Source organism: Sardina pilchardus, chromosome 1 (assembly GCF_963854185.1).
Source record: "Sardina pilchardus chromosome 1, fSarPil1.1, whole genome shotgun sequence".
Classification (NCBI taxonomy): Eukaryota; Metazoa; Chordata; class Actinopteri; order Clupeiformes; family Clupeidae; genus Sardina; species Sardina pilchardus.
Genome location: NC_084994.1, coordinates 40,417,819 through 40,428,186, shown reverse-complemented (window position 1 = coordinate 40,428,186; position 10,368 = coordinate 40,417,819). Strand labels below are relative to the sequence as shown.

Here is a 10,368-nt window from a genome sequence, read left to right as displayed (position 1 = left end):
CATTACTAGCGGGTGACATTTAATTTAGTCAATGTGCTGACACACACACACACACGCACAGACAAACACAGACCAAATGTTGGATGCAAACTGCTAGTGTGTCTGTGTGTGTGTGTCTGCAGGACACAATGGATCCTCAGTGTTTGCATATAAGTGTATTTTGGTTCTATGGTTATAGATGTAGTTGTTAACTATTTTCTCCAAAGCATGTATGAGTTTCAGTATGACACACACACACACACACACACACAGACACACACACACACACACACACACACACAGATCAAATGCTGGATGCAAACTGCTAGTGTGTCTGTGTGTGTGTGTGTGTGTGTGTCTGCAGGACACAATGAATAGGCTACTCAGTGTTTGCATATACTGTAAGTGTATTTTTCTACTCTATGGTTATAGATGTAGTTGTTAACTATTTTCTCCAAAGCATGTATGAGTTTCAGTATGACACACACACAAACATACACACACACACACACACACACACACACACACACCCCTCCCCGCCCCCTCACGGCTTGCCCCCTTGCTTTGCCGCCGACAGAAAAGCTCGCTGGAGTGCACGCTGGCCGAGACCCAGCAGCGCTACGCGGCGCAGCTCGCCGGCCTGCAGGCCACGGTGAGCGGACTGGAGGCGCAGCTCAGCCAGCTCCACGCCAACATCGCCCACACCCGGCAGGAGTACGACCAGCTGCTGGACCTCAAGACCCGGCTGGAGCGGGAGATCGCCGAGTACAGGAGACTGCTGGACGGAGAGGAGAGGTGAGACCCCAGCGCCATGTGGGGGCTACTGACCAGTGACATCTTCATCAGCACATCACTCTAGCTCCTGTGCAGTTTCACAGATTAGGTTGCATTATGGGAAATAGATATTATACATACATACTGTACATACATACATATATATAGATAGATAGATACAGTAGATAGATAGATATGTTATTGTTATGCTATGGTTATGGTTATGCTATTTGTCAGATGCCTTTGTCCATGTACAGTATATATGTACAGTGTGTATACTGTATCCATGATGTCCAGGATATGAGTAATTGTTTCTAATACACTTTTCTGTTGTCTTTTTGTCATTCACAGTGAAACTCAAAGTAAGTACTTTTTATTTTCTTATTATATGGGTAGTTTCACAATCTGGGGATTACTTGAAAATTCAGGATCTAAAAATGAAAACTTCTTTAAATATCAATGTTATAGGTGTGTTGGAGTACTGTATCTAAAAGATTGAGTGTTTTGCAATCAACATATGGTTAAATGTTAATATAAAACATTTGTAGAGTTTACTAGTGTTCCTTTGGTTAACATTTAATTAACATTTAAGTCAAATAAGATGCATCATCATGTGTGCCCTGCTCCTGTGGTCCAGCTGCTCATTATTAGAACTCCACACAGGCCTAAAATGCTTGTGTGTATTTCATAGTAAATGTGCTGCTGAAGCAAAGAAGATGAGCAGATATTATTAGATATTATTAGATGTTTTAGATGTTATTAGATGAGTTTGGAATTGATCCGATTTTTTTGTTTCGTTTTTTAATCAATGATAATCCTGACCTGTTGTTGTATTTTACTATCCCTAGTTGTGACCAAGACTATTACTGTGGTGGAGACCATTGTGGATGGACGAGTTGTGGAGTCCAGCAAGACTGTTGACATCGACGTGCAGTCCGATGACGATGACGACTAGATAGCAGCAGGAAGACCGAATAAAGTCACTCTGCTTCAGTGTCTAAAAAGAGTTTATCTCTGTCTCTTCACATGTAACACGTTCAGGCTCAAAGAGCTTCTGTTGTCTCTGACTGAGTTAAAGCTACGCATGCTTCTGTATGGTGATTTGCAAATTAAAAAGATCCAGAATGACATTTTGGACTTGGATTCAACTAAAATTTGTTAACTGTGGTTGTCTCATTTCAAAAGAAAGAAAGAATGTCAGTGTTGATTTATGGTGATGGTGATAGGGTCATACTGTATGTGTACTGTCACAGTTTACTTCTCTTGAGTTGGTCATCTCTATTATGACAACCCTCAGAAAAAACAACCACTAGCAGATAATTTACCAGTTGAATTAAATCTATGAATCAGTTTGCACAAATTTGACACAACATTTACGTCAAATAAGTGTCACTGTAAAAAAAACAAAAAAAAACAGGCACACACAGGTAGTGTGCGAGTAGTCAAGTTTATTCACTCTCTGGCGCAAACAATACAGTCTGGAGCTGTTAGGTTGTTCTGATGTTCTGAAGAGTGCAAGGCTGCTCAGTTGGTGATGGAGGACGAGGACGAGACCACCTTTCCGTCCACCATCTCCTCCACGATGGTCTTCACCATCACTGTGCTGGTGGAGGACTTGCTGCTGGAGGAGATGACGCTGAAGAGGAGAAGGAGAAGAAGAAGGAGAAGAAGAAGAAGAAGAAGAAGAAGAAGAAGAAACATGTTTCAAATTACAACGTGGTTCAATTAGGAACTCAGAAAAACGCAAATCACAGTAATGTAAGTCATATACAGTGCATACCGTAGTTTCCCAACTATTAGCCGTGGTTTATACATGGATTTTGCAAAGAAAATTCTTCAGTTATGAGGTTAATACGTGGGGCAGTTAATATGGTATTAATATGGTCTTGTTTTTTTTAACTTAAAACACTGTCCTGCGGTTTATACACAATGCGGCTACACACACACACACACACACACACACTATCTCCCGCTCACCTGCTGGCCTCTCCGTCCAGCAGTCTCCTGTACTCGGCGATCTCCATCTCCAGGCGGGTCTTGATGTCCAGCAGCATCTTGTACTCCTGGCCCTGGCGCTCCATGTCGGCCCGGAGCTGCATCAGCTGCTCCTCCATCATGGTCACCTGGCTCTGCAGACCGCCCAGCTGCATGGAGTAGCGCGCCTCCGTGTCCGCCAGGGTGCCCTCCAGAGACGATTTCTGTCGGGGGAGAACAGAGAGGGAAGGAGAAGAAGAAGAAGGAGGCCATGATGAGATGAGAATAATGAAGGGAAAGTGGTTCATTGGGTTTTAAATGAGAGCACTAGATAAGAGGAGAAACAGAGATGTACAGTATGAGTCTGGCATCAGAAGGTTAAAGTTCTGCCATGTGTTGTTGGTTCTACCTGTGCGCTTAAACACATGTGATCTCAGCGATTACCTGATCCACTTCACTTAAGTGCTGTGCTAATTAGAGTCAGTTGATTAAGCAAATAGTTGGAGCAAAAGTGTGGCAGGACTTTCTACTTTCTGAAGCCTGACTTTTACACCTCTGGAGAGTAATGGCTTCACTAATATTCGATCATATAGACATATTGATCTTAACTGGTGTAGTAGGATTGAGAGTTGAGGAGTGAAAGTGACAGACATGCGAGAAAGAACGGACACTAAACGCTTCACGTGCTAGATCTTGTTAAGCCATGCAAGTGCTTTCCCAAGACTAGCTCTTGGTACATCTATCACAAGCTCGTTTTTATGGTCTAGGCACTTGGAGGGATTACTTTTATACCGATGGACTGTTGTGGTTGTGAATGTAACATGATGGCTTTGTGCCAGAGTGAGTGGCGGTCTCTTTACCATGCTGAGCTGTGACTGCAGCTCGATCTCCAGGCCCTGGAGCGTGCGTCTGATCTCGGAGATCTCCGACTTGGACGTCTGCAGGGTCTCTGTGCTGACCGCTACTTCCTTGTTCAGCGTCTCCGTCTGCGGAAAACAGAGAGAAACATCTTTTATCACCAGCAGCATTGGGAAAACGTTTCGCAAATGATTCTGCCCAGTATCAGGGTGCCTGATCAAGTCTATATTACCTTTCGCAAAATATTCTGCAGCAGAGAGCATTATCTCAATATTAATATCAGAGTGCTTGTTCAGCCAAGTCAAAGGGAAGTCTATGTGAATTGGCCCTGTGAATGGACTTCAGTGTAACACCACGTCATGGTAAACGATGATGGCCCACCGTACCTTGGTCTGGAACCAGGACTCCAGCTCGCGTTGGTTCTTGGCGGCGACGCCCTCGTACTGCTCGCGGATCTCGGCCATGACGCGCGAGAGGTCCTCCTGCGGCGCGGCGTCCACCTCCACGTGCACCTGTCCGGTCATCTGAGCACGCATGGCCAGCAGCTCCTGTGGGCGGGGAGAGAGAGAGACGCAGCCTTCAGAGAAGGTCACTCCAACCACTCCAGTACTACCACTCCATTAATGTAGTTTTACATGCAATTCAATTAGATTCAACTCACTTTATTCATCCCCAGGGGCACAAAGAGCAGCATATTCCACATATACAGTGCATCAATATATCGTGGCAATATACTGTATATCAATGTATAGGTTAATGTGTCATAAAAAATAAATAATTCTCACGCCTTGATTAAAACTAGAAAACTTGAAAGAGGAATACAAAATTTAGCTGCAATCTGTGCAAGGGACTGCATGTTCCATCCTGCATTTTGGATCTACATCTTTGCGGCTTCTAAACAGCATTCCTGCTCCAGGCAGATTGGTCTATTCTAGTCTCCGTGCTCAGCCCTGGTCTCTCACCTCCTCGTGGTTCTTCTTGAGGTAAATGAGCTCCTCCCTCAGTCCCTCGATCTGCATCTCCAGGTCGGACCGGTTCATGGTCAGCTCGTCCAGGAGCCTCTTCAGCCCTGCGATGTCTGCCTCCACGGACTGGCGCATGGTCAGCTCGTTCTCATACCTGCAGTGAGCACATTCACAGCATTTTCACAACTGTACCAGCACCCACTGCTGCACTGCTGGCTTTTGGAAATGTACGACAGGTCTTAGATTCAAGATTCTTGGCAAACTGTCAGTGAGAAGTATCATATGTGTGCTATTTCAGACTGTAAATGTGTCTCAGAATGAATTATGCCTCATTATGCATTAACAATATCTACGTTCTATGCATAAGCCTTGATGACTTACTTGGTTCTGAAGTCATCGGCTGCCAGCTTTGCGTTGTCGATGCTCAGGTAAATTCCTCCATTGACTCGGGTGGCGTCCTGAATCTAGAGGCGTCGAGGAACGGAACAACCACTTGTTATTTCCCTTTGCTTTCAGCAGGGGTCAGTGTTGCTACAAACTGTGCAACTTATATATAGCAGTATATTGCGCAACAGTTAAGACAATAAACAATGGACTGAGAGAAACAATGGACTAACAGAGGAGAAACCAGTATAAAGTATAAACAAAAAACTACTATAAAGAATAAACAAAAAAAGTTAGCATAAAGAATAAACAAAAAAGTTAGTATAAAGAATAAACAAAAAAGCTAGTATAAAGTATAAACAAAAAAAGCAGTCGAGACAGCCGAGGGTGTCGTGCGGCTATGAGACGCGGCGAGACTGGTACCTTGTCCTGCAGGTCGCTGATGGTGGCGTAGAAGGCGGAGTAGTCGCGTGCCGCGGGGCCGCTCTTGCTCTCCAGGAACTGGCGGATCTTCACCTCCAGCTCGGCGTTGGCCTTCTCCAGCGACTTCACCTTGTCCAGGTACGTGGCCAGGCGGTCGTTCAGGTTCTGCATGGTGGCCTTCTCGTTGGTGCCCACGTTCGCGCCCATGTCGATGCCGCCGCCGGAGCCGAAGCCGTAACCGCCGCCGCCGCCACCGCCTGCACCGAAGCCGTAGCCACCGCCGCCGCCGCCGCCGCCGGAGCCGAAGGAGGAGGCGGTGGAGATGCGCACGCCTGATCCCCCCGCGCCCCCGTACACGCTGCCGGCCCGCATGGCGCTGATGCGCCCGCCGCCCATGCCACCGCCCATACCCATGCCCATGCCGCCGCCGCCGCCCATGCTGCTGGACACCATGGAGACGCGGGAGGAGGTGAGGGGGCCGCCCCTCATGGAGCCGCCCGAGGAGACGAAGCTGCGGCTGCTGTAGGAACTCATGGCTGCTGCTGCTGGTGCTGCTGCTGGTGCTGCTGCTGCTGTCGGAAGGTGGAGGAAGTACACACACACACACACACACACACACACACGTGTGAGAGAGGAGAGAGAGGAGTGTGTGCAGCGGCGGAGAGAGCTAGAGAGAGAGAAGCTCTGGAGTAGCGGAGGTCTGGACGCCAGGTGGTTTATATGCTCCGAGAGGAGGGGGAGGAGGGAGAGCGAGACGATGGGTGGATGTGGTGGTGTGTGTGTGTGTGTGTGGGGGGGGGGGGGCGTTAAGAAAGGGTGTGATGAGGGGCAGTGTACGGATGGATGGAAGAAAGAATAAGGGGGCATGACATCATTCGAGTCTCCACCCCTCTAGGTGCCCTGCGGGGAAAGATATCTGGCAGGTGAAGCGATGCAAGGAGATGGAAGTGCTGTGAGGATGGAAAGAGGTGCAAAAGGTGTGAGGTGTGTGTGTGTGTGTGTGTGTGTGTGTGTGTGTGTGTGTGTGTGTGTGTGTGTGTGTGTGTGTGTGTGTGTATGCGTGCATGCATAAATCAGTGTGCATGTGTATGCAAACTCTGCCTTTCCGTTCCCTGAGCTCGTTGCTTTTTCTTCCAACTGACTGAACGGAGAAACACACGTTTGCAATTACACCACAAATAACACACATGCAATGCACATTTGCATTCAACACTTTCCCTCATGCATGTACATACACGTGCAGATTGCCTTCCTAGCAAAAGCACACCTATATCCACACACACAGGTGTGTTAAAATGCATGAAAAAAGTATGCACACATAGTTTACAAAAGTGGGTGAGTTTCTGGGTTATTGGCACGCTTGTGATTACAGACTGCCTGAGGACTGCATCTTCATATCAGTATCTTAATATTGACATTGCAGCGCGCGTGAACTTAGTGTCTTCTATTGTCAGTGACACCTTGACTGACAGTTCAATTCATGCATGTTGTGTTGCCAAGACAACTTCCAGCTGGAATGAATCAACAGTTCAGCACTCATAAACTGCAAATTCAAATACTCGGGCACAAGCTCTCGGCGAATTGACAGTACGCCAGCTCCACCAGAACAAACCTTGCTTTGTCTCAAGGCTAAGGAGAGGCAGCATGTTATTTTTCCATCGCAACATTTTCAGTAGTAAAATTGTTGCCGCTTTGAATAAGTATTGCATAAGGTTAGTTTACTCTCGAGAGTACACCTTGATCCACGTAAGAATCATAATGTACAGAGTACAGACTAGTTACTTGTTAACAGAAATGCATTCCATGCCTATATGGTGGGAATCTAAATCAGTGTTGTGAGACCTCAGATTGTTACTTTCATGTGAATAGCAGGGTACACTCTTAAAATTGTTGAACACATCTCTGTGTCCAGATAGGGACAACACAGTTTGTGTTGATTCCAACACATTGCTTTTGTGCAGAGCACAGCTTGCATCGAAAACAACACAACTTGTGTGTTGTTTTCAGCACATTTCTGTGTCCCGTTAGGGACAACATGATGTCATTTCCAACAAGTTTTAAGACTATACACTTCTGTACTTCTCTTTAACACTAGATATTTAAGAGACAAATCAGGAACCAAAAACATCCTCCCCCCGAGTGTTTTGATTTGGTGGAAAGGAAGGGAACAAAAGATGCAAAGACCGCAGAGGGAAAGTAAGTCACCTCAAATCTGCAAGTTCTGTTTTTGCAAGCCAGGCTTCTTGCCGAGAAGTTAATTTCCACATACCGGTACCTCTGGATGCAAAATACCAGTGATCCATTGCTCATGGCTTGCTCAGAGCAGCAACATGCTGTTGCTTGTTTTGTTAGTACCTCCCTAGCTGGGAACTTTTACAAACTGACAATCAGACATAAATCTAAAGTGCATTAAAAAAACAAAGCATTTCACACATTTACCAGAGCTAGAATGCAGTCCTGCCAGCTAACTTCCCCTTATCATTTGTCATTGATGACTTTAAAGTTATACATCATGGTTTGACTTTGACTTACATATATGTACCATATAACCATTACAACAGGAGGAGTTTTATCACAAGATAGCAGGATAGCTGTGATCACCATTTAGGTTTACATTTATTCATTTAGCAGACATTTTTATCCAAAGCAATCATATTACAAGGGCCATTAAGCATCTTGCACAACGGTGGAAGTCCGGAACTGAACTGACACATTTTCAGGCTGCTCCACGCTAGCCCAACTCCTTAGCCACTACCACCACAATCATACCACGAACACATGTCCCACAAACCTGTGCGACTGACATGATTGTGCCAGAAAAATAAAAAGTATACCTGAACAGACTGAAATGCTGTTCCAAATATTTTTTTAAGCTGGCAGCGCCCCAATCGAAATGACTAGCTCTGTCTTTACAAGTGATTTATGGCCATATGTAACGGTCTTGCAAAACAATGCTAGGCGAGCCATGACATAGTTAAACAGTTATACACTATTATACACATTACCATATCTTATGACCAATGCAATGCTTTTGCTTTATGCATATTGATAACTCAAGTTCAAGTTTCAGCTCTGTCAGCATTGATCTATTTTACTGTTCACTCTTCCCACGTTCTGTAGATGAATAGTGTGGGACACTGGCACACCTCCATCTAGGCATCAGTGTTTGTTTTTTGAGCTGTTAAAGCCAGCGCTTGAGAATGCTGCTGATATGAAAGGCTTTAAGTGTGCAGGCCCAATCTCTATTCAGGCGTGCTTATCACACCCTTTTGGCATTGCCTCTTCTACTGTATGTAGCTTTCTATAGACCTCATTTACAGATCATATCCACATACTACACTAACAGTCAATCTCCCTTGGACCTCAGCAGTCAAATGGAGAATGAGCGTGTAGAGGAACCGATATCCTACCCCCCACCCCCACCCCCGATTTCCCATCACCATCACCACCAGTTCAGTGGAAGAATGAAGAAACTGCTGCCAGTTGCTTGGAGGCTTTCTTCTTGCCCAAGACTGGCAACAGCTCAGCCAGTTTACCCCCAGGATTTTTTTTTTTTACTAGCCTTCATGCCCATCGTAATATTTTGATATGGCTTTCTCTTTACGACTCGTGAAGTCACCTATTCTGTTGAAGTTGACAGTGGTGTGTGGGTACTTTATATCAAAGTTGCCAGTGGGGGACCTGTGAGGCTGAGGCATCTGCTTCTGAAACTGGACACTGTGTTCGTCCTCTTACTGAGCTGTATACGATGAAGCCTCCCACTCCTTCAACTGGTTGAAGCCAGTTAGTAGCACACATCATTGTAAGAGATCTCCAGTATCTTGGCCATTTATACGCACATGGAATAGCCTTCATTTCTCAAAACAAGAATAGATTGACACTATTTCAGAGGACAGCTCTTTGTTTCTGGCCATTGCGTGCCTTTAATCGCACCCACGATAACTGAGGTTCCAGATATTCATCTCATCTAAAAAAATAATCCCAGTTGCATTGCTTCTTTAATCGGGGCAGCAATTTTACAGCAGTGATATTTTTTTTAAAAAAGATCCATGAGCCTTATACAGTATGTATCTAGTGTATTCAAGAAAATGTGTATTCAAGAAAATATCTGTCTACTCTATCTCTGGATTGATTCAGTTCCTCGTCATCTGTCTCTAGTCTCTTTGCAGGAGCCGTATTGTTCCAATAAGATAATGAGCCCTAATTGGTTTGGCAGGCAGAGTGGAACGTCTGTCATCGAGCAACCTTCTCGTGCATGAACTATCGTGTGACTTGTGGGAGCATTGAGCGGACTCGTTGATGTTTGCGCCTCATAGTCTAGCCCATGACGTTGAACTAGCAAACTAATGTTGCTCTAGTTTTGAAGCTGTGACAACTGTGGCGAATTTTCACATAGATCTGTTCCTTGAGGTCACCTGGGACTGTCTGTTCAACAGTCCTCAGAGTCTGGTTGGCAGGTGGTCGATGCTACCTAGCTCGGGTCGCTGCAGCCAACAGCTAGAACAGCCGGGCAGCTACAGTGCTACTCCACACTAGGGGCATGATGTTAAAAGATACCCTCAAAGTGTAGCACTGTAGCTCTAGATTACTGTAATGTGTGTGCTATGTGTAAGTGTGCTATATACAAGACATTTTTAGCATGGAAGTCTGGGAAACAGTAGTCTGTTTTAGTTTGTTTTCCCTATGCATGTGTGTCGTCGTGTGTATAATGTGAGGCAAAGTATACAAGAATACTTGTATGTCATACACAACTTCAAAGGACTATATAAAAAGTTGTTAACAAAAATAAAACTGTATGCTGGCCAAATAAACTCAACGCCCTTCTGCCCTGTATGTTTTGTCTCCTTTATTTTGGTCATGTTGGTAGCGTGCATTGTTAAGTACTGTCGTTCCAATGTAAGAGCTTCAAGAGGCCCATACCAACATGGCAAGCACAATGTTTACTGTCAGCTCTGCTGTGAATCAAGGGACTCTTTGTCTTTCGCCTGGATTCTCTCGAAACCAAACCTGT

The 10,368-nt window shown here is 45.3% G+C and overlaps 2 protein-coding genes across 2 annotated transcripts in view; one reads left to right on the top strand and one right to left on the bottom strand.

The window, feature by feature from the left end:
• The window catches only part of krt98 (keratin 98), an 8,136-nt gene extending 6,229 nt beyond the window's left edge, over positions 1-1,907 (top strand). Inside the window, exons 6-7 of the mRNA XM_062544313.1 lie at positions 557-1,115; positions 1,602-1,907. Coding sequence (XP_062400297.1) covers positions 557-778 — 222 coding nt within the window. The 3' untranslated portion in view covers positions 779-1,115; positions 1,602-1,907. The remainder of the gene's footprint in view (positions 1-556; positions 1,116-1,601) is intronic.
• A 277-nt stretch (positions 1,908-2,184) lies between these two features.
• Positions 2,185-5,982, bottom strand: krt15 (keratin 15). Its single transcript, XM_062544298.1, has 7 exons — positions 5,358-5,982; positions 4,932-5,014; positions 4,548-4,704; positions 3,972-4,133; positions 3,588-3,713; positions 2,731-2,951; positions 2,185-2,389 (listed from the first exon to the last, which is right to left on the bottom strand). The coding sequence occupies exons 1-7, from the start codon at positions 5,889-5,891 to the stop codon at positions 2,278-2,280; spliced, it is 1,395 nt and encodes a 464-aa protein (XP_062400282.1). The 5' UTR covers positions 5,892-5,982; the 3' UTR covers positions 2,185-2,277.
• Positions 5,983-10,368: the final 4,386 nt, after the last annotated feature.

Excerpts from the sequence above, each read along its gene's own strand:
- krt15 (XM_062544298.1), bottom strand. The coding sequence starts at position 5,891 with ATGAGTTCCTACAGCAGCCGCAGCTTCGTCTCCTCGGGCGGCTCCATG. Across the intron at positions 2,952-3,587 it reads TGCAGTCACAGCTCAGCATG|AAATCGTCTCTGGAGGGCAC; the intron begins GTAAAGAGACCG and ends CTCCCCCGACAG. Across the intron at positions 2,390-2,730 it reads CTGGACGGAGAGGCCAGCAG|CGTCATCTCCTCCAGCAGCA; the intron begins GTGAGCGGGAGA and ends TCTCCTCTTCAG.